Here is a 24,762-nt window from a genome sequence, read left to right on the forward strand (position 1 = left end):
TATCAGTTTGATTCTAATCATTTTTGTCATATTTATCCTCAAAATATCTGTATTTTGTGTATTTCCTGTTTAATTTTAGCGCAGGCTACAAGTTCTGCTGGACGAGAGATTACCAATCCTGAGTGAAGTTGGGATGATGTATGATGTATGATCTATATGATATGTCATGTATTTCACTTCAGATCTGACGTGAGGCTCCACTGAAAAGACAGAACGAGGGAGAAAGAATACTGAGCTTTTTGTTATATTATTATCTGTAACCCTTGTGCTATCCTAAACACTTTAACATTGGGAGTTGGGTCATCTAGACCAGTGTTTTTCAACAAGTGTGCCGTGGGAGATGGTCAAGTGTGCCGTGCGAAATTGCCCTCATTAACTGATCTAAAAACATTTCCCATCTCCAGGATTTCAGCTCTCTGTTCATCCAAACAGGCCCTGATAAAACACTGAGTAGTCAGGAGTATAAAAGATCTTAAAATTACTTTTTCTTTGTGTTTATTTAATTCTATTAAAGACATTTTGATAAAAATGACGGTACCGCGATTTAGATGCAAATAAAGCTTTTTGCGGCAAAGTCCCGCGCCTTTGACTGTCTCCGCCAATCATTCTTGAAGGCTTAATCACATGTCAGCAGTCTGACCAATCAGAAGTGGTTAAAGTCTTAACTTCCTTGTTCCAATTTAGCTCAAAAAGTCTCTCAGTTCCAACAAAAATACCAGCTAAAGCTCGTCTTTAGCGGTGTAGCTTTCCACAGAATCCGGTGTCAGACCGTGGAACAAGTGAACAAAACAATGAAGCTCAGAGAAGAGAGTCTGTCTGCCCTTTTGTGGCAGTTTTCACACTACATCTCCCATGATGCATTGGGTTAAAGCATACAATGAGTCGTCCTTGTTAAACGTCTTGAAGCCGCAACAAACACAATTCAAACAGTTTTTATATGTTCTAACTTAACTTTTATAACATCTTTTAGAAAAAAACAGCTGCAACTTCCAGCTTTTTCTGCCACAATTATCACAAAAATGCACATGAGATTGTGCGGGGGAGGGGGGGGGGCTGTAGATCAATACAGACTATGAGTTTCTTTTTTTTTTTTGGATGCTGGGTTACCGGGTGTACCGCGAGATTTTTGTCAAGGTTAAAGTGTGCCGTGGCTCAAAAAAGGGTTGAAAAACACTGATCTAGACCCACAAGACAGTGCTCTGAACCTTTTTTCTTTAATGATTTGTGATGAAATCCTCTCCACCTTTATCCACCTTTGTCAGGGTAGGGAGAACACATCAATGGTCATCTTGACCCCATAAGATAGCACAAGGGTTAAAATAAATAAATAACTTAAAAAAAACAGAACCTTTGTTTTATGTATGTACATGTAGTTACATACATACATACATACATACATACATACATACATACATACATACATACATACATACATACATACATACATACATACATACATACATACATACATACATACATACATACATACATACATACATACATACATACATACATACATACATACATACATACATACATACATACATACATACATACATACATACATACATACATACATACATACATACATACATACATACATACATACATACATACATACATACATACATACATACATACATACATACATACATACATACATACATACATACATACATACATACATACATATAGCGTGTTTGCAGCAGCATAGTGGATACAGTTACCGCAGATGAAGAGGATGACAAAGTAAATGCAGACAATCATCCCTGGAAACACAGGGCCCCCGTATGCCATTATACCATCATACATGACCACGTTCCAGTCCTCACCTGTCAGGATCTAAACACAGCCAGTGTCAAAGATACGCCCACCTCACACTGTCATATCACTGATGCTCAACTTACCTGGAAGCAGGTGAGCAGTGCCTGTGGGAAGGCATCAAAGGTGCTGCGTTTGGTCTGTGTCTCATCAAAGTTAAACTTTCCTCCAAACAGCTGCATTCCAAGAAGAGCAAAGATGATGAGAAACAGGAAGAGCAGCAGCAGCAGGGAGGCAATGGACTTCATGGAGTTCAGCAGTGACGCAACCAGGTTGGAGAGAGCCGTCCAATGGCTGAGAAAGGGTCGTGCAACATCATCAGACAAGCAGCGCCAAGATGACATCCTCGCCTGAAAGCTCATCAAAGTATTCTCACCGGGTAACCTTAAAGATCCTCAGCAGGCGGACACAGCGCAGCACAGAGATGCCCAAGGGTGGCATGATCTCCAACTCTACCAGGATGGTCTCCATGATGCCGCCGCATACCACAAAACAGTCAAAGCGGTTGAAGAACGCTGTGAAGTAATGAGCCAGTCCCAGGCTGTACATCTTCAGCAACATCTCCACCGTGAAGAGAGACAGCAGCACCTTGTTGGCAATGTCTGCAGAAACAGAGTAGCTCTCTTCATGATCCTAAAAACCAGCTTGTCCTTAGGATTGTCATCATGAATAACCAACATACATACAGTTTTCGCTCGAGATAAATTCAGATTGAAAGACCGGATAGAAAACCTTGAACAAAATTAGAAACACAACATTTTTGTTTTTGCTCCCATTTGTCATGAAATGAACTCAAAGATCTGCAACATTTTCTGTAAACACAAATTAACCATGTCGCTCACAAATTGTTGAAAAGTCTGCCTAAATCTGTGATGATGAGCACCTCTCCTTATCTGAGATAATCCATCCCACCTCACAGGTGTGCCATATCAAGATGCATGATTATGGCACAGGTGTGCCGTAGAATGGCCTAAATAAAAATCCACTCTGGAGTGTACCGTTTTGTTTTAATGGGGGGGTCTGGGGGAAAAAAAATGAAAGTTTTTAATTTAAAAAAAAAAAAAAAAAAGTAAAAATATCAACAAAATGAGCCCTTAAAAGAGGTCAACAGAAACATAATTAACTCAGGCAACAACCTTAACTTTAACCTAAGCAACTGGGGGGTATTCCAGAAAGCAGGTTATGCTAGCTCCCACGGTAAGTTTGAGGCTAAGGAAGTTGATAACCTCAGTTTTCGGTTCCAGAAATTGAGGTATGTTTCAGGGTAGGTCAAGTTACCATAGCAACTCTGAACATAACCTGGTCTGGAGCAGGTTTAGTTGAAGGTTAGTTTGTTTTCAGAGAGGTGAAGCAGCATGGCGTGTCCATTTGAAGGTGATTTAGTGGATAAAGAAGCTCAGATAATACTTTTTTCACCATGAGAGGCTGATAAGACCACATATGGATGTTGGAAAAATAAACTTTTTTACTTTGATCTAACCTAATTATTTACTTTAGTTAAGATAAATCATTTTTTTGTGTTCAGTCAGTTTAAAAATAACACATAGTTGTCAGACAGTTATTTTCCTTTCATTCAAATTAAATTAATTCAATTAAGTAGGTGTAACTTTGGTGCTGCTGTTAGATCGGCACCACAAGGGATTGTGGGATACCATTCCCTATGCCTGTCTGGACGGATTTGGGTTTAAGTGTGGCTTTTTGACCAAATGTGTTTAGTTGTTTAGCTGTTTTACTGTGTTTTGCCGAGTTATTTTGTCCTACTATGCTTACGTCTTTGCACCATGAGTGAGAGTGAAGGAGAGGATGATGAGTTTATATAGCACCCCTACCGCTAACTGCTGTAATGACTATGATGGAAAATTCTTTAATCAATTTATGCACTTCGCGCATTTTTTCCCCGTCCGTTTTATTGTTATGAAAATGAGTATATCTGCCGGCTCAAACTTAGACATATGAGAGTTCAAGAAGTATAATTAATTAAGATGGAAAAAATATTCATTGAATTGGAGTAATATGACATTTAATTAGATAAATATGTAAATTTGAGTTATATAAACAATTATTGAGTTTTATAGACGTAAGAAATTAGGTTGAATAAATTTAACTCAATTATTTGTTACCAATAGAAGTAATTCATTAAAGGTTGAAAAAATTGGATAAGTTATATATATATATGCGTCACAAGAAAAATGGAAATAAGATCAGAAACTCGTGCTGTTGTGTTTGTGGCCTTTGGTGCTGCACAAATCAGTCATCAGGCGGACTTGGAAGCTCAGTTCGTTTTTATTCTGTTCCACAGCTTCAACATACACTTGTTCGTCTTTCTGAACAGCCCATCTGGAAACCCACCGGCGCCCCCTTGTGGTCGCCAACATAATAACAGTTCTAACACATAACATCTCCTCCCCACTTAGAGCATGTAGTAAAAGAGTAGCTTAAACTTATCTTCAACAATAAACATAACTGCAACCCTTTTTTTCTTAACCGTAAAACCGCTAGACACAATATCTTGCAGGTGGTTTAGTTTTTCTCAGTGGATAACGTCTCACATGCTCTTTTAAAGGAGTGCCTTCTGCCTGAGGTAACTCAGGTGCATCAACCAGCCCTGTCTTTGTGGATCCTAGATTTTTATCCTGTCCTTGGTCAGTTGCTACCATGTGATCGGGAGTACCCACAGTGTGACTTGAGGGTAACTGCAGCTGACTAAATGAAGATTTCACAGCAGAGTCTTGCCCCTCCTGATTCACTGGTTCTGAACGCGACAGCATCTGATCAGCGTGACGTCGCCACAATCCTGTTTCTCCAACTTTCACTTGGTACGAGACAGGCCCGGTTTGCTCCTGAACTACTCCATCTGTCCACTTTTCCTCCCCCCTGCGGTAGTCACGAACTAAAACTGGGTCACCCACACCAAACTGTCCCTCTCTGGAGTGACCTTGACGACGTAGTAGTTGAGAATCTTGAGACACCCGCACCGCTCCTCTCACATTTGGCTTAATGAGATCCAGCCGAGAGCGCAACCTACGCTTTAGAAACAGCATTGCGGGAGCCTCCTTAGTTGTGGCATGGGGAGTGTTGCGATAAGTCAACAGAAAGGTGTCCAATCTCTGTTGAACCGAAGCCATCCCTCTCAGTGATTTTAATGCATGTTTAAATGTCTGAACAAAACGCTCTGCCAAGCCATTGGTGGCAGGGTGATAAGGTGCTGAGCGAATGTGCTTGATGGAGTTGGACCTCATAAACTTGTCGAACTCCTCCGAACAAAACTGTGGTCCATTGTCACTAACCAGGATTTGGGGAATGCCATGGCGGCTAAAAAGACTCCTTAGAACTTGAATGGTTTTTCCGGCAGTGGTGCTGTCCATTATTTGCACTTCTGGCCATTTGGAATGAGCATCCACCACAATCAGATACATGTGTCCTTCAAATGGTCCAGCAAAGTCCACATGAATCCGTTCCCACGGACTTGACGGCCAAACCCAAGGATGGAGAGGGGCTAAGCGTGGTTCTCTTTGTAGCTGCTGACAGGAATGACACGATTTTACTTGAGACTCGATCTGGGCGTCAATGTTAGGCCACCATACATAACTCCGTGCTAAGCTTTTCATTTTTACCACACCCGGGTGAGCGGAATGTAGCTCCTGTAACACACACGGACGAAACTTGTGCGGTACTACCACCCGACTACCCCACATCAGGCACCCCTGTTGTATTGTGAGCTCATCTCTGCGCAGCAGAAAAGGTGCTAACTCCACAGCAGCTTTAGCAGCTGGAAAACATCCTGTCGTAACCATCTCCATCACTCTTGACAGAACAGGGTCAGACAAAGTCTCTGGTTTGATCTCAGCGCTGCTAATTGGCAAAGTTTCTAACTGCGACGCATAGAACACCTGCACTGTGTCTGTCTTTGTTTCCTCAGAATGAGGGAGTGGCAACCGTGAGAGACCATCTGCGTTAGCATGGGCTTCACCTTTGCGGTACTCGATGGTGTACTCATGAGCCGACAACAACAAAGCCCAACGTTGCATTCTAGCAGCAGCCATTGATGGAATACTTTTTAGAGGGCTCAGAATAGAAGTCAGAGGCCGGTGATCTGTAAGCAGAGTGAACTTGTTACCATACAGATAATGATGGAACTTACGGACCCCAAAAACTATCCCCAGAGCCTCTCTCTCAAGCTGTGCATAATTTTGCTCTGCCTTGCTCAGGGTTCTGGAAGCAAAAGCTATAGGTTTTTCCTCACCACTCGGCATCACATGTGAGAGTACTGCCCCCACCCCATAAGGGGAAGCATCACAAGCTAAACGAAGCGGCAGTTCAGCATTGTAGTGTGTTAACACATCCTGTGACACCAGCAATGCCTTTGCTTTACCAAATGCCAACTCACAAGCTTTAGACCAAGTCCATTTTTGACCCTTCTGAAGCAAAGCATTCAAAGGTTTTAGAACTGTGGCGAGGTCAGGAATGAAACGCCCATAATAATTTATCATTCCCAAGAAAGAACGAAGCTGCCCCACATTGCTGGGTGATGGCGCCTCCACGATAGCACGCACTTTTTCAGGTGATTTGTGAAGCCCTGCAGCATCAATAATGTGGCCCAGGTACTCCACCGAGTCCTGGAAAAACAAACACTTGTCCTGCTTAACATGCAAACCATATTCTCCTAACCTTGTCAACACTGCATCCAATGCTCTCAGATGAGTCTCTTCATCTGGTCCACTGACCAAAATGTCATCCAAGTAACAATGGGTAAATGGTAACCCCAAGAGCACCTGATCCATCGCTTTCTGGAATAACGCGGGTGCAGAAGCAATCCCAAATGGCAAACGATTAAAACAGAACAACCCTTTTTCAGTTGAGATGGTTAGCAACTTCTTTGACTCCTCCTCAACTTCCATCTGCAGGTATGCATTTGACAAGTCCAATTTGCTGAAGCGTTGGCCTCCAGCCAAGGATGCAAACAAATCCTCAATGCGTGGAATTGGGTATTTGTCTACGCAGAGAACTGGGTTGATAGTTACTTTAAAGTCCCCGCACAGCCTCACAGTGCCATCCTTCTTGCTGACTGGAACCACGGGCGTGGCCCAGTTACTGTGATTGACAGGGGAAATGACACCCAGACTAACTAAGCGTTTAAGTTCAGCTTCCACCTTTGGTCGAAGAGCATATGGCACCTTACGTGGGGGATGAAATTTGGGCACACAATCATCCTTTAGCGTCACCGTCGCTTTAATTCCCTTTAACGTGCCCAACTTGGTAGAGAAAACTGCAGCATGTCTCTTTAATACACTTTGTAAGCTTTCTTTCTCACCTTGTTCTGCCATCAACACTGACTTTAAGTCTTTCCAGTTCAGTCTAATGGCTCTGAGCCACTCTCTACCAAAAAGTGGTGGAGCATCAACCTTCACAACATACAACGGCAGGATTGCCGACTGATTATTTAGCCTTACTTTCACTTTAATGACACCCTCCGGTGTAAGCGGCTCTCCTGTGTAAGTTTTCAGGATTACATCAGTGGACTGTAGTGGCACTTGTTTCAGTTTGGTTTCATACAGTCTCACAGGGATCAAAGACACTGCAGCCCCTGTGTCATGCTCCATTTACATTTCTTGCCCATTTACTGTAGGCAACACTGTGATCCGACTGTATTTCTTATCACTTGTGACAGAGTTTAGTGCCAACTCTTCATCAGTGTGACTTTCAACTTCTTCGCTTTCACCCTCATTTGCATCAACTCGATACACCCTCTTCTTATCTCGAACTTTGTACTTGGACGATTTACCTTTAAAGACTTGTTTATTCTCTTTTTGTTTCTTTGCAACTTCTGAGAAGCCTTTACTCTTACACATCCTACTAATGTGACCCTTATTTCCACACTGGTGACAGTCACGATCCTTGTACCAACAGTCATCCTCTGTATGGTTTGTTTTACCACATCTTCTGCACTTCATGGTGGGTTTCTGGGAAATTACAGCATTCACTTTCAATGACCCGCTTAGCTGCTGTGCATCCCGTGCCACCGTCTCAGCTGCCACCGCCAAGTTGACTGCCTTCTGGAAAGTGAGGTTTTCTTCAATCAGCAGGCGCTTCTGCACAGTCTCCCCTTTCAGACCGCACACAAATCTGTCCCGCAGTGCATCTTCCAGATATGCGCCAAACTCGCAATGTTCGGAAAGTCTCTTCAAAACAGCCACGTACTGCGATGCCGTTTCTCCTTCCTCTTGATTTCGCATGTGGAACCTGAACCTCTCTGCGATGACCAGTGGTTTCGGAGCGAAATGGTCCTGCAACACATCTGTTATGTCTTTATAAGTCATTTCACCAGGCTTCACTGGAGCAATCAAGCTGCGCAGTAATCCATACGTCTTCGGACCCATCACACTCAGCAACACTGGGACCTTTTTGTCGTCCTCAATGCCGTTTGCGAGAACAAAATGCTCAAACCTCTCAATATATGTCATCCATTGCTCCCCGGACTCTTCAAATGGGTCCATGTGTCCAATCATTCTTGCCATGATGCGTCTGTCTTCCTAGACGACGGGTCTTTGATGTCGAAGACACGTGCAGCGGCCCCACTCGCAGCTAGCTCAATAGCCGTTAGCTCACAGCGTGGACGTCCGTCAGTCACCAGCACTCGGCGTATCCGTCACTTCCACCGCATAGCAGACACTGGAGTCACACCTCGTCGCCAAAATATGTTGTGTTTGTGGCCTTTGGTGCTGCACAAATCAGTCATCAGGCGGACTTGGAAGCTCAGTTCGTTTTTATTCTGTTCCACAGCTTCAACATACACTTGTTCGTCTTTCTGAACAGCCCATCTGGAAACCCACCGGCGCCCCCTTGTGATCGCCAACATAATAACAGTTCTAACACATAACACGTGCGTTTACTTTGTCCGTTCTTCTACTACAAGCAGAAAATCTTTTCTTTTGCTGATGATGCAGCCATGTTACTTTTTTGATGAACGTATAATCTTCATACGTCGTCATTTAAATCTCACACTCCGTCTCACTGAAGTATAGCGCTTTCTTTTTTTCACCACGCGTTTCCATGGTCACTCCGGAAATCGGTGATCCATTGAGAATGTCTTTATGTACTTGCCGTGTACGTGCATTAACCCAGGGTTACCAAGTCGAGCGTAATTACGCTAACTCATATCCGGTCTGTTGGAACCGACATACCCAGAGTAAGCAAGTTCAGGTGGATTTCAGCCGGAGTTCAGGGTTAAACTCAGGGTAGTTTAAACATGCTTCCTGGGGGGTATTCTGATCTTATTTCCAGTTTCCTTGTGACGCATATATATATATATATACATATATATATATATATATATATATATATATATATATATATATATATATATATATATATATATATATTTATATATATATATATATATATATATATATATATATATATATATATATATATATATATATATAATATATATAATATATAATATATATATATATATATTATATATATATAATATATATATTATCCAATTTTGCCACCTTAAATGAAATACTTCTATTGGTAACAAGTAATTGAGTTAAATTTAATCAACCTAATTTCTTACGTCTATAAAACTCAATAATTGTTTCTACAACTCAAATTTATGTATTTCTCCAACTAAATGTCATATTACTCCAATTCAATTAATATTTTTTCCATCTTAATTAATTATATTTCTTGATCTCTCATATGTCTAAGTATGAGCCGGCAGATATACTCATTTTTATAACAATTAAAAGGACGGGGGAAAAAATGCACATTGCGCTCAAATTCATTAAGGAATTATCCGTCTTTATCATCATCCTAATGATCGGTAGGGGTGCTGTATAAACTCATCATCCTCTCCTTCACTCTTACTCATGGTGCAGAGACATAAGCACAGTGGGACAAGATAACTCAGCACGTTTTGTCATGGCAAAACACAGTAAAACAGCTAAACAACTAAAAATTTTGGTCAAAAAGCCACACTTAAACCCAAATCCGTCCAGACAGGCAAAGGAAATGGTATCCCACAATCCCATGCGGTGCCGATCTAACAGCAGCACCAAAATTACACCTACTTAATTGAATTAATTTGAATGAAAGTAAAATAACTGTCTGACAAATACGTGTTATTTTTAAACTGACTTAACAAACAAATAATTTATCTTAACTGAAGCCAATAACTAAGATCAAAGTGAAAAAGTTGAATTTTTCAACATCCATATGTGGTCTTATCACCCTCTCACGGTGGAAAAAGTATTATCTGAGCTTCTTCATCCACTAAATCATCTTCAAATGGACACGCCATGCTGCTTCACCTCTCTGTAAACAAACTAACCTTCAACTAAACCTGCTCCACACCAGGTTATGTTCAGAGCATGAGTTGCTATGGCAACTTGACCTACCCTTAAACATACCTCAATTTCTGGAACCGAAAACTGAAGTTATCAACTTCCTTAGCCTCAAACTTACCGTGGGAGCTAGCATAACCTGCTTTCTGGAATACCCCCCAGTAGCACTCTCCGAACTGACAACTCAAAAACAGGTGACATGAATCAAATAAACTAAACATATGTACATGTATTTGCTACAAATAAATACTGAAAACAGAGAATAAATGTATATTTTAACTCAAAGAAATGTGTGTATTTATTTAAGAATTTGAAATAATAAAATTAAAAATAAAGTGTGCAATGTTATGGGGAGGTTACCGCCATTTTGTTTGTGGGTGTGGCAGTGCATGCTGGGGGGTATGCAGAGCTGAAGGCCTCTTGTCTTGGACATAATTTACTTTTACAACATGGGGTTATGAATCTTCTAAAACATGAGATATATATTTGAATAAACTTTTTTCATATTAATTATAGTTTTTTGTTGGACCGGAAAAGAAAAGGAGGGAAGAAGAAAGAGGGATGTTAGATGGGAGGGGGGATTGTGGGGGGGGTAAATCATAAAGGGTCATAAAGCAACACGTTGCTGGATGTTTATAATCAGGACTGTCAGGTTTAGAGGGATAACAAATCCAAAAGGGGCGGGGCCTATCCACACACACTCAAATGTTGCAAACACACCTTTTGCTCCAATATTGTTCACATGCAAACAGGTAAACATGGACATAAAGTAGCAAACCTTCACACACGCATACTTATGCATTCAGACAACACATGTCAAACACTTCATTCAGTCACGCAAACTATTTGTGCAAAGGTGAGACGGCACCTGTGTTGGAGTGAGAGTTTCTGCTCTTCTAAGGTGGATGATAGAATGTAAAAAGGAGGGAGGGTGCCCAATCATCCCCACACCAAGGCCCCCATTCCAGCGGCAGCAGCAGCCAGGACCCCCCCAAACACACACACATGCACACATGCACACTATAGCAGATAGAGAACAACTACACGCAGGGCAATCACATCTGCCATCCAGGTCAGCCACAGGGCCAGAGGAAATTGCATTTCTGCTGAATTTCTTCTGGTTGAACTGAGCCTTTTTTTTTTATGGACTCAAAAAGGTAAAGCCTTCATATCACCAGTGGGAGGGGCTCTTACCTTGAACCTGTGTCAGCCATTCAGGCTGGTCGTAGTGCTCAGAGGCACTGAGGGACGTGTTGAGGAAGACAAGCAGCAGAACCAGCCAGTAGAAGGTGACGGATTTGACAGCTGTGCGGCAGTTTCTGCGACAGATACGATTCCAGCGGCGCAGAGTCCGACTGCATCACAGAGATCAACACGTCAACGTTCAAGTGCTATTTCTTTGAAAGACACCTGCATGTCAGTGAACTCACCAGCAGCCGATCTTCATCATCCGAGCACTGAAACAAAACAAAGCCAGTAAGTTCCCCAGCCTCTGCAGGAGAGCAGAAAAAGGCTTGTCCTGGTGGGGGTGCAACCGGTGACCCCATAAAATGTGTGTGAGGTTACCAGCAGGCTTGGCAACAGTTGGTGTGCTCTTCATCGATGTTCTCTGTGTTTTCTGAAGCTGTCTCACTGGCTGGAAGACTCGCTGGCAGACAGACAGAAAAGGTTTTTACCAAGGTTTTGGGCAGTAACTATGATAGTGGACTTTTTCTATTGTCAACAATCATTTCACTGTTAGAGCTCAGCTGAGTTTCCAAAACTGTAGATACTGTGACCAAGAAAAGAACTTAAACCAGGTCATTTTATTTTAACGATACATCCAAGAAGACAGCTATTCTCAATGGTAGCATTCCAGACTGTATTAGTGGCAAACAGATGTACTGTGTTGATTGAGCACAAGGCAACATTGGATGGAAAAATTCCATTTAAATAGAAAATTAGAAAGAAATCCCTAGCAGACTAAAACAGATCTACTGTAACAGGATAGAGTCTCAGAGGTTAGAGAAGAGACAGAAATGGGACAAAAGATGTCAGTTTTTAATCAAAGCAGTGGGACAAGAGGTGCCAGACAAACTCTCAAAAACTCTCAAAGTCTAAAAAACCAAAAAATAGGGCTGCACGATATGAGGGAAAACTCATGATGTGCAATATTAATGATCAATATTGCAATGACGATATAATTTGCGATACATGAACAAATAGCAAAATACCAGGTAACATCATTTGAATTTCACTGCAACAGTTTAATTTAAATAAGAGTCAACCCACGTCTCCATAGGAGGTGAGCATCTAACATACGAAGACTCCATCAATTTGCTCAAATACATAAATGGATTTTTTTTTATTCCTTTAATACTTCAGGCTGCCATAAGATTGTTTTAGCACTATAAGGTAACCATTTATTGTATTTTTTGCCTTTTGTGATATGCGTATTGCACAGCTTGATATTGATTATAGATCGTTATAAATTTGCAATTTGCGGTTTATTGTGCAGGCCTACAAAGAAGCAAGAGAAAATGTTTTCAAAGTCAGAGCCTTGGCAGAATAACACACCTGCTTCCTCAGGCTGCGCTCCAGACAGTATCAGTGGAGAAAAGGCCTGCATGACTCACTGGGCATTTGAAAGGACAGTTTTTATGGAGAATGAAACGGCTATATGGGTCACTTCTCAAAAAATCTTACCTCGATACACCTGCACACCTGTTTGTGTAATGTTCAACTCAAAGAACTTTAAAAAATTGAAACTTTCAGGAGCCTTGCTGCTTCTGTTTCCTCTTGTATTCAGGTACACCATCTGCAGGTAGGGATGCTTCATCAAGCACCTGACTCTGATCCTACAATGTCCAGCCGTCTGCGGGTGGATCTGGATTAACTGGTGATGGAGCTAAACCTTTTATGCGTTTGACACCTGCTGAAAATCCTATCAGATCAAAACGGAGAACCATCCATGCTGCATCAGCAGTAAGCAGAACCTTCAGGGAAGTGAGATCAGGAGGGGACTTCTCACCGTGAGTTTCACTGGAGTGGCTGAACCATCCGAACTTTCCCCGCTTCTTATCGGACAGGTCTCCCAGAGATGGCCCTGAAGACATAGGAAGGCTCTGCTGAGACAGCTGCACTCAGGACAAAGAAGAACACGCTGTTCAACAAATCCTCCTCCTTCAACTGCAAACCATTCATCATGACCCCATTGCTGTCCTTTACCCTAGCAGAGATGCACTCTTGTTTGTTCACAAATTTTCAATGAAAAAACATGCCCTCATCTGTGCAAATGTCCATGGTATAATAGCAGACGTATTCCCTTAAACCTGCTTTCTCTCAGGGACTAGAACTGGATCAAAAAGGGCCTCTATTTGTTTCCATTTTTGCAGGTCAGCATGGCTAAGCCCTGTTCAGTGAATTTTTACATGTGGTGGTCCTCACACTGGTTTGGAGAAAGCCAGAAGTAGCACTGGGGGTGGATGAATGGAGAGGCACGGGAATTTTTTTCAGTGCCTTAGAGATCATCCAACCCCCCTTGCTTGGGGATAAACTGAACAGAATGGCAGGGGATCACTGCTTGGTGGATTGAAGTTCAAACTACCTCACTGACATGTCACAATACATCAAACTGAAGGATACAATGGTCTACAGCACTGGTACTAGTGGTACACGTTCTTTTCACCCAATACGCCACAGTTTTCTGCTACAACACAACTGTTTGACATTTAGAAGTATGCTGATGACACAGCTCTCTTGGATGCATCAGAAGGATGGAAAGGATGGATATTGCTGACAGACATTCATTTTACGCCTCCTTATAAGTATTAAAAAATCCCTCCTGTTAAGAAACTACAATTATTTTCTCTATTCTTTCTTTCACAAAAAAGCCCTCAATCATAGAGTTTCTGTTTTATTATACTGATGTCATAGTGTGTGGCAGGACACCCTCGGGTGTTGCTCGGTTCCAAAGGGTTAAAGCCTGGAAAACAACAGAACTAATTGTTGACTTTGGTAAGTCTAGATCAAGACCTGGACCAGTCCTACTAGAGGGGGCTGACAGAGATGATCACAAACACGACTGGACATTTTAAATCAACCAGTTGTACAGGAGACACAGAACAGGATGCATCCTAGGAATGCTAGGATCTTTTAAAATCTGTAGCAATCTGCTATGGATATTTGATCAGCTTTTAGTTACCAGTGTTCTGTTTTACACTGTGGTGTGCAAGGAAGGGGGGAATGGGATAGTAATTCCAAAAGAGCACATCTATGCTCAACAAGCTAATCAGTAGCAATAAGACAAAAAACTGGACTCTTTGATGAAAGTGTTTGACTAGAGCATTTGTAGAACATCATTGATTAGGACAGCCCCCCCTTCATACCGCCATCCACAAGTAGAGGAGCATGTTTACAGAAAGACTGCTCCTCTCCAGGTGTAGGACAAACGGAATCAACACCCCATTTGTCCTACATACCATCAAATTTTACAACTCCTTGTTGAGAAAGAGAAGGAAATATAGTACAGAGCACTTTTTCTTCTTTCAGGCATATGTGTGCTATTTCAGCATCTCTTTCTCGTTATTCTGCTGGAAATTCAATGTCCCATAACAAGTCATCCAAAAGGGATGAAAAAAAATACTTCTAAGTTAATTAAGTCAAGGTCTATGAATTCCCACCCCCCATCAGGGCTTCATCTTACTTGGGTTTCCATCCTCATCCAGGTCGTCCATGTCCTCCGCCTGAGTGATCCAGTCCATGTATCCACACAGATCCTCCTCCATCTGCTGTTTCTCCCGCAGTTTCTGGAAATCTCCTCGAGCTTTGGCCTTCTCCCTTTCTTTACTGAACTCTCTGCAGCAATCACACAGACAATGCAAACCCCCAGTCTGACCTCGCTGACCCAAAATTATCCCAATGTTTTTAAAAAAGCCACTAACCCGCTCAGGACTCCCAGAACAAGATTAAGGACAAAAAAGGAACCAAAGATCACCAGACTGACGAAGTAGACCCAAGGCAACTCGAAGCCAATGGCATCGTTCATCTGCAGACAGTGAACAGTGAGAGCCTAGAGAACCTGAAGAGAGCCGTAATTTCTGACCGCAGGCACTGTGGCTGCTCACCCAGTACAGAACATCCGTCCAGCCCTCCATGGTAATGCACTGGAATACGGTCAACATGGCGAAGAAAAAGTTGTCAAAGTTAGTGATTCCACCGTTGGGGCCATCCCAGCCTCCTCTGCATTCTGTTCCATTTATGATGCACTGGCGGCCATGACCAGCGAATGCACATGGTACCGGTTCATCCTCCACAAAATTATCTGCAGACAGGAGCACTTTTAAACATTACACAAAAATACGGAATAATGAAATATTTTTGACCCTTTTTATCTTTTAATATTTTTGAGCAGGTCATGCATGCTTTTATCTCTTCACGACTGGACTACTGCAATGCACTTTACACTGGGGTTTCCCATAAGGCAATTTCCCGACTGCAGTTAGTCCAGAACTCTGCTGCACGACTTTTAACAGGAACCAAAAAATATGAACACATCACTCCCATTCTTGCGTCTTTGCACTGGCTTCCTGTTAATTTTAGGATTAATTTTAAAATTGTATTGTTTGTTTTTAAAGCTTTACATGGACTGGCTCCAAAATACATCTCTGACCTCATTCAGATCTATAAACCAGCACGTGCTCTGAGGTCAGAGGGCCAGCTCCAGCATGTGGAGCCCATGACGAGGCTCAAAACGAGGGGAGACAGAGCGTTCTCTGTTGTCGGCCCTAAGCTGTGGAACGCTCTGCCATTGCATGTCAGAACAGCGCCCTCTATGGAGTGTTTTAAAGCCCGTCTTAAAACAAATTTTTACTCTCTAGCTTTTAACACTGCATGAGTTGTGTGGTCCTCTGTATTTTTATCTGTATTTATCCATGTTTCTATCTGTATTTTTTAATCTGTATTTATCTGTGCTTTTATCTTGTTTTTACCTTGTTTTAATTTTTATTTTATCTTGTCCATTTTACTGGTGTACTTTGTTTTTATTTTTGTTGACAATCTTTTGTCCGGTTTTTGGTCACTGTACAGCACTTTGGAAACTGCCTGTTTGAGAAATGTGCTATATAAATAAAGTGGATTGGATTGGATTGGATTGAAGCCTTAAACCGACTAGGAAAATTCTTAAATAGTTTTTAGGTGACTGTGACCACAGCAGTTTGGCTGTTTTTTTAACATTAAAATCTCCTGAACCTGTCCATCACCTGTTATGATGTAGTAACACGTCCTGTGCATGCGGCCAATGAAGAGCTCCAGGCCGATGATGGCATAGATGATGATGACAAAGAGGACCAGCAGGGCGATGTGAAGCAGAGGAACCATGGCTTTCATGATGGAGTTCAGCACAATCTGCAGACCTGACAAATACACCAATGAGCACGTCTTCTACCACAGTTACTCATAATTATATTGCTTAAGTCACTCACTGGGGACTCCAGAAACTAGTCTGAGGGGTCGAAGGACTCTGAAAGCTCTCAGAGCTTTGACGTCAAGCCCTCCTGGCTTTCCGGGCATATGATGAGTGGTGGCCTGCTCACCACTCGACTTATGAGTCATTGTCTCCAGAACTACACTGAACAACCTGCAAATAAAAAGAGCGAGAAATCCTTCAGCTTTTGATTTTAGCCTTGCATGGGTGGGATCCAGTCTGTGAAGAACCAAAAACAACTTTAGCACAGCACAAGGGTGTCACTTCTCAGTTTTTGTTTTTGTTCACGCAAAAAGGAAGAAAAATATTGGAAAGAAAAGCATCACATACTCTTCCTCAAAGCAACACTAATCTCATCTATAGCTGAGCTCCTAAGTAACCAAAAAATTAATCTAAACATTCTGAGCTTTACAGCAGCTCGATGTAGGTAACTGACAAGAAGACCTAAAGTCTTTGTTGTAAAAGTGCCCTGTCTTAGTAGAAAGATAAAAGCGACACTGCTCCATTTCCAAAAAAAGTTGTTCAGATTACTTTTCCAGCATCAGCTTTCAAGGCTCGAAATAGAGAAAGAACTATGTTAAAACCAAAACTGACATACACAAAAATTGACATCAACCACAAAACATCTGTTTTCATTCATTTATCTATCTGACAGAAATATTTCAAGAAACGCTGAGAGCAGATCTAAAAACCTGCTGTTTCAAAGCACAACAAAAACGTCTGTACCAGTAATTGCCTTTTTTTTTCTTAGCCGAACTTGGTGACCCAGACTGTATTCTTGACTTTTCAGCTTTAACCATTTAACCTGAAACTCAACAAACTCCTAAAACCCAGCATCCCACAAAAAGAAGTAATGCAACCCCCTGTAGTGTTACCATGGCAACCAACTTTATCATAACAACTGTCATCCCCTCTGGGATGTCTGGTTACATCAGCAGCCTGCAGCAAGGTCACATAGCAACACAAGGTCCAACATTTGTTCCTGCTGCCAGCATCAGAGCCAAAGTCTGTAGAGATCTGCAAGCCAACTCCAAGCCAAGAGGCATCAGGTTTGCTCACCCCACAATGACGATGACAAAGTCCAGCAAGTTCCAGCCGTTGCGGATATAAGAGCTGGGATGCATGACCAGACCATAGGCCAGGATCTTCAGAAAGGTCTCCACTGTGAATATGATGAGGAACACATACTCCACTTGTTCCTGTAAAACGTGAAGCTGGGTGTTAGTGTCCTCTTTTGTTATGACGCCATTTAGGACAGAGGCCAGACTTATGTTCTGACTTTGTGTTGTTTCATAAATGTTATTTTATCAAGCTCACACTATGAGGGCCATTTTCTGGTCTGTGCCGACTTAGCTGAGAAAAGTGGTCTTATGCTTGTCCAAGAAAGACATACAACAGAAAACTAAGTTGAGCCATCTTTACATATGCAAAAGTATCCTTGGGTGATTTATGGAAAAAGTTTCCACTGGACTGATCACTCTTCTCTCTCTATCATGCAGCAATGTAAGCATTATGCCATTGAGTTTGGTTTTTCAGGGATGTTTTGGTCAATTGTGCTCAGCTCCTATGAGTGTCTGGTTTTGAGGTCATCTGCCTTTCCACCATCTTGTTTCTCCATGACTATGTCATGTTTCAGTTTTTTAAATATTGAAATCTCTGCCCCCAAGCCTGGTCTCCTGCATTTTGGGTCCAACACCTCCTAATACACTAAAAATGTAGTGAAGTCTGGGTAATGCTCACTCCATCATCCAGGGAGAAGAAACAGACAGCCCCTCTGTATCACCTCAGGATACCTGTTTACCCAGGTCCTGTACGTTTTTATTATTATTGTGTTTCTTGTTGTGTATTAATCTATTTGTTTATTGGTATATTTCTTTGCAAATGTTGTAACTTATTCACTTGTCCATTTAGCCTGTTACGATAATCCATTTGACTGAGGGTGGGGTTATTCTAGTTAATTTTATTTAATTTTTCAAACAGATCTTTACTATTTTTGATGTCATTTTGGTTTTCTGGGTAGTACGTTTTTCCTTTTTTCATTTGGAGGGGTACAAGTGGTAAAAAAGTAATATTTTACACCTTTTATAGAAATTTTCTACAAAAATTGGGCGACCGTGGGGCAGCGGTAGGGCAGTCGACACATGATCGTAAGATTACAGGTTCGATTCCCGCCTTGCACACCCATGTGTCAAAGTGTCCTTGGGCAAGACACTGAATTAGAGGTAAGATCGGGCCTAAAAAATCTAGCCCGACGCGACCCAGGCCCGCTGGCATCAAAGCCCAACCCAGCCCAATCCCGACCAATTAACTTGATTTGCAGGCCCGACGTCGATGCAAACTCGAAATTTCAATTTATCCCATAGTATTTTTGGCAGAAGAAAACACAAGATTTCTTAAGGTTAAAATAATCTACATATTTCAATGATCATGATAAATGCATTTGCACAACGAAATAACGCTGGAACACAGAATAAGAGGCCAGACAAAGAGAGTGAAAGAGAGATCTTGATGCACACTCGCTTCATTACGCGGAGAAATACTGCAGCCCAGCGTCTGCGCTTCCTGTTTAGTAGTAGTTATATAGCAATTACCTTACAGCGCCTCCTCTGTTTTAACCAAATTATTTATTTATAACAAGTATTCCTTAGTTTAGTATACACACATATCATTTTTTTTTTTTATATATCCAAACATATATTTATTAAAAGAGTCTGCAAGAGAGAGGCCCGGCCCGACACGACCCAGACGTAATGATTGTCATTTTAGTCCCCGACCCGACCCGGCTTTCAGGCTTTGGGCTCGGGCTGAAGATCTTACCTCAACACTGAACCCCACCTTGCCTCTGGTGGTAGGTTGGCACCAGTGCTTGGCAGCGGAGCCGCCACCAGTGTGTGAAGGTGTGTGTGAATGTGTGTGTGACTGTAAAGTGCTTTGGGCCTTGTAGGTAGAAAAGCACCATATAAGTATACGCCATTTACCAAATTATGATATGAATCAAACCAAATCACTGCATCCTTACAAATAACTTAAAATTTTGCGTTTTGTAAAGTATTCTGATCGAAACCAACTGATGATGATATTGGTACTTTATTTTAGTAGTAGATGTTTGGATTCTGTTACATACAGAATGCCGTTGAACAAAGATTACATTTTGAACTAGAAGACAACAGATTTTCACTCTTAACCCATTGAATGTTTGCTGCATTCTGTAGGAGGGTTTTGTTGAAGATCAGCAGTAAAGACTGGCACAAAACCGCAGGGCTCCAGCGCAAGTAAGCCTCTAATGAGCGTGTTGCTCCACCAGAGTCAGCGATGTGGAGCGTGAAGGAACTCTTACTCCTACAGGAAGTGACTGATGCAACAGTGTGAGCAAATAAACGTGAAGAGACACTGCTAGAAGAAATGAGGGAATGCTGTGGCAGAAACCCAGAAGAAATGACCTCAACTGTCAGGGCTGTGCTGCGAGTACTCACCAGGTCATGGTTTGTGGAGTTGGAGTCATCCTCAGGAAATGGTTTTGAAACTCCCAGAGCAACACAGTTAGCAAAGATGGCTAACAGGATAAAGATATCAAATGGTCTGAGGCAAAGAAGGTTAACTCAATAACAAATCTTTAACTAGTCCACGCAGATGTTATTCTCCTCACAGAGACCAGGAAGTCAGATCCCAGACCCCAAAAAAGAAGCAACTTCCACTTTTCAGCCATTCATCCATCCACCCAGTCATTCATTTATCCATCCATTCTCGATCTAAGGTTTTTGTATGGAACAATCAATCATCTCCAAAAAGCAAAGAGGGGGTGAGGGAATTTGCAAAGCCTCCACATCTGGATCCTGTCCAGCTATGGGTGTTCTAAACAGAAACAGAGACAAAGTGCTTGCATCTAACCTCCACTAAAAGAGTCTGACTGACTGTTCCACACCCAAACAATTGTTAAAGACGAAGGGGATCTGTTCTGATGCTGAAGATACAGTACAGTGCTTTACAGTTCCCTAGGCAGAAAAACAATTATTTTCATTGAGAACTGGTTTAGAATAAAGGATACTTCCACTCCACAATTGACAGGGCTGCTCGTCTGATGGGGTTGTTCAGCTTTAGACAAAATAGTGCTCGTGGAGCTCGCTGGACTTGATTACTGCCTTGCACCTGAAAGAAGAAGTATTATCATGTAAGGAAGTTCAGTTTAATTGGAATAACAAAGGCTTTGTACTTCAATAACTCTATTGTGTGCAGCCTGTAGCCAAACATCGGTAAAAAATGAAAGCTAATTCGTTACCACCTACAAAATGATAGTGAACTTATATACACCTTCACTAATAAGATCACGTTAGGGCTGCACGATATGAGGAAAACTCGCGATATGCGATATTGGTGATTAATATTGCGATAACGATATAATTTGCGGTATTTAAACAAATAGCAAAACAACCAAAAACATCATTTCCATTTCACTGCAACAGTTTAAAAGTTATACTCCAAATGACCCTCGTCGACATAGGAGGCAAACATCAAACATAAAAGGGCTCATCTGATTGATCAACAATGTAAACATGTCCTTCCGATTGGTTAAATGCATAAAGGGATTTATTTCATTTGTTCAATATTTCAAGCTGCCATGAGTTTGTTTTAGCACATTTAAGGTAACCATTTATTGCCATTTTCGCTGTCTTTTGCGGTATGCATATTGCACAGCTTAATGTCGCGATAACGATAAATTTGCGGTATATTGTGCAGGCCTAGATCACGTAGACATGGAAGTAGCGGCAGAAAGCGGCCTTTAATAATAAGAATGGATTAGATTTATCTGCACTTTTCCAGACGCTCAAAGCGCTTACATTGTGTCCATTATTCATTCACTCCTCATTCATTCTTGGTGATGGTAACTACTGATGTAGCCACAGCTGCCCTGGGGCAGACTGACAGAGGCGTGGCTGCCATTTCGTGCCTACGGCCCCTCTGACCATCACCGGGATCATTCATACACATTCACACACCAGTGGAGCCACACTGGAGGCAAGGAGGGTGAAGTGTCTTGCCCAAGGACACAACAACAGTTGGCTGGGGGGAGTGGGAATCGAACCGCCAACCCCTTCAATCATTGGACACCCTGCTCAACCGCCTGAGCCACTGCCGCCCTTTGCAATGGAAGTGGAGCTCACTATCCCGGGAGAGACTTTGAATGATCTCATGAACCCAGACATGGAGATGAGATTACTGATGCTTTTGTAGGGCTTTTTAAAATTCATAAATCCGGTCTCTGAACATCCTCCATGTCTCCCATGCATTGTTACGGAGCCCCTGACCTGACATCGGTAATCTCTTTGGACGTTGGATTTTTTTCGCGGCGGAACATACATGGATGGATGTGAAGACGAAAATGGAATCTTCATTTTGCATTGTGGCTTTACTTATGTCACAGAAAGAGCTGTGTTGAAGTAAAAAAGGACAATCCATTTTAGAGGATTGATTTTTTTGAGCCAATTGATGCAGTTACTGTAAGGATTCTGTGGTGTTGTTGGTCATGTTTTTGGTTTCCTTTTGTCAGTCACTCCACTTTCAGGTTCATGATTCACAGCTGTCTTCAGTTCAGTTAATGACCCTCAGCCTATTCAAGTGTCTTGGTTTCTGGTCATCCTTGTCAGGTCATCTGCTCTGTTGTGTCACCTTTTGTTTCTCCCCATAGTTTTGTCATGTTTCCGTTTGTTTATTAAATGTTTTATTTTCTGTCACCAAGCCTGGTCTCCTGCATTTCGGGTCCTCCACCACCAGCTCCTGACAGTTTCATTATGAAAATGAAAAAGCATTTCTGTTAATACATGTTGATGTTTAAATTAGACATTTCTAATTAAATTTTGCTACACATTTAATAGAGAACTTTTTGAAAATGAAATTTCAAATACCATTTTCTGGTTTTATGGAATAAACTCCCAGCTCATGGAAGAGAGGCCGACACAGTTTCTACATTCAAAGTTGACTGAAAAGATTCCTCTTTGGACAGGCTTATTGTCAGACTAGTTAGTATTCAGAGATTATTTAACTTAATGTTAATTTGTTTAAATTAAACTTAATAACAATAACTTTTTGTTTTAAAAGGCTGCTAGAAGTTGAAGCTGGGGTAACTATGGTGCAGTGGGGTTCTGTCCTCTTTTCTCTTCTACTTCTACCCTTCCTCTCTTCTCTATTCTTGATCATTATTCATCATTTAGTTCTCCATGCCTCTGTTTGGTGCAGTGATTCATGTATTGTCCCTCTTTTCCAGACTCCAGTTGGCTCATCCGTGCTCCTGTTCCTGACCGTGTACCTCGTCTCTGCTCCTGCTCCTACACCTGGCTGTGGATCCTGCCTCAGGCTCGACTCGCACCCCTGACTGTCCCCCCAACTCCATCTGGATGAAGCTCGTCTGCTGGACTTTATACATGTAGTTGTAGAGTTACATAAGTTAATTCTTCTCTAAGAGTTCTGGTAAATCGCCTGTCCGTCCTGGGGGAGGATCCCTCCTTCATGTGGACACCCCTGAGGTTTCTTTGTTTTTTCCGGAATCCGTTTTTTTAGGAGTTTTTCCTCACAGAGAAGGGGGGTCTAAGGGCAGGGATGCCAGTATAGCTTAGTCAGTTTAGTTACTTCAGTTTAGGATTTTCCTAATGAATTTTATGTTTTCTTTGAGTTTATGTTTCACTTTTTCAATTACCTATACGAAGCCCATCGAGACGACTGTTGTTGTGAATTTGGGCTATACAAATAAAATGGAATTGAATTGAAAAAGCAGACTGATAAATAGACAAATGAGTAGTTATTATTTTTCTTTGGGTTGTCTCGCCAGTATGCAACTGAGTCATCTCACCTGTGTCCTGATAAATCATCTTACCTGTACCTTAGGGAGTCGTTACCTCAATGGTATTGGGTTGTCTCACCTGCGCTCTAACATGACATTTTACCTGTTTCTTGGCATGTTGCCCTCTTCTTCTCTGCGTTCCAGTTGAACTTGTGGTTGAGTGAAGTGTATCTGTTCTTGTCATCCTCACACCCCCTTCATTTCCTCCGTCCAGCTCTTCATCCCACTCTAGATCCCTCTCTCCTCTTTCGTTGTCTACTTCTCCACCCTGGTCTCCTCCTTCCTCCTCTTCTTCCCCCTCCCCCCCATCATCCTCCCCGTCCACAGCATTGGTGTAGCCATTACAACCACCCCCTGGAAACACAGAGGCAAAGAATATTACTTTTCAGTAGCTTGTCTCTTCAACTGCAGAAAGAATTTTCTTCTAAAAGTCCAGGGACAGAAAGACAAAAGACAAGAGAATACGAAAGGAGGACAGAAGGTAGGAAGCAACGAGGACAGGAGGAAAAAAGAATAATAGAAAAGTGAAAAGAAAGGACAGTGCCACAACAGAGCAAGGGAACAAAAGAATAAGTGAAAGAGGGAAAGAAGGACAGATAAACTGGACGAAGAAAGGACAGGAGGGCAGAAAATTTGGATGACAAAAGGACAGAAGACTTAAAAAGAGGGCAAAAGAATGTAACAAAGGGACAGGAGAAGGACAGAACACCGTATAGTAGATAAGTTGACAGAAGTATAGTAGAACAAAAGTACGCAGGAGATCACAACAGTAGAAAAAAATCAACAATGACAGAGGTACACGAGGGCGGGGGAACAAGAATTTTGCCTGTTGACCTCTGACACGGTTTCAGCTCTCCGGTGTCGCCCTGAAGGTCACACAGGGGATCAAGGCAAGGAGAGGAGTGAGAGTGAGCCAGGAGGGAGGGGGGCTGCAGTGAACAGCTGTGACCTAGATCTGCATGTGTGAGTGATGTCAGCCGTGCTTTATGCGTTCAAACCAGAACGCCCTGCATGCACGTGCATGCTTTAGCATCCCCGCTTGTGAGGACCCTGACTGGCAGACTTACAGCTCACAAGAACACCGATTGTACCAAACTTCTACACAACCTTTCACAAAGAATTCATCACAAAAATGAAATGCTGATGAGATGAAGTGAAAATACGACTGCTCTCTACGGCCATTGTGAAGTCATTGCTTGTGTTTCTAGTTTCCTAAATTGCATAGCTCCACTTGTTTTCTAGTAGATGAGGTATGAAAATGTGTTCATAGATCTCTCATCCGAGTTTATGCTGAAATA

The 24,762-nt window shown here is 42.0% G+C and overlaps 1 protein-coding gene across 3 annotated transcripts in view; it reads right to left on the reverse strand.

Annotated features, from left to right (window-relative positions):
* cacna1fb (calcium channel, voltage-dependent, L type, alpha 1F subunit) overlaps positions 1-24,762 on the reverse strand; it is a 91,425-nt gene that overhangs the window by 57,158 nt on the left and 9,505 nt on the right. For all 3 annotated transcript variants that reach the window (XM_078949995.1, XM_023957110.2, XM_023957109.2), the window contains exons 2-17: positions 23,568-23,818; positions 20,678-20,778; positions 20,106-20,211; positions 17,692-17,831; positions 16,631-16,785; positions 16,409-16,561; positions 15,275-15,471; positions 15,092-15,195; positions 14,854-15,005; positions 13,180-13,254; positions 11,736-11,817; positions 11,600-11,626; positions 11,364-11,524; positions 2,198-2,423; positions 1,908-2,115; positions 1,722-1,842 (exon numbers count right to left, since the gene is read on the reverse strand). In XM_078949995.1, the coding sequence (XP_078806121.1) occupies positions 1,722-1,842; positions 1,908-2,115; positions 2,198-2,423; positions 11,364-11,524; positions 11,600-11,626; positions 11,736-11,817; positions 13,180-13,254; positions 14,854-15,005; positions 15,092-15,195; positions 15,275-15,471; positions 16,409-16,561; positions 16,631-16,785; positions 17,692-17,831; positions 20,106-20,211; positions 20,678-20,778; positions 23,568-23,818 (2,259 nt within the window). The remainder of the gene's footprint in view (positions 1-1,721; positions 1,843-1,907; positions 2,116-2,197; positions 2,424-11,363; positions 11,525-11,599; positions 11,627-11,735; positions 11,818-13,179; positions 13,255-14,853; positions 15,006-15,091; positions 15,196-15,274; positions 15,472-16,408; positions 16,562-16,630; positions 16,786-17,691; positions 17,832-20,105; positions 20,212-20,677; positions 20,779-23,567; positions 23,819-24,762) is intronic.

The sequence above is a fragment of the Oryzias latipes genome, chromosome 7, assembly GCF_053564925.1.
Source record: "Oryzias latipes strain Hd-rR chromosome 7, Olatipes_Hd-rR_3.1".
NCBI classification, from domain to species: domain Eukaryota; kingdom Metazoa; phylum Chordata; class Actinopteri; order Beloniformes; family Adrianichthyidae; genus Oryzias; species Oryzias latipes.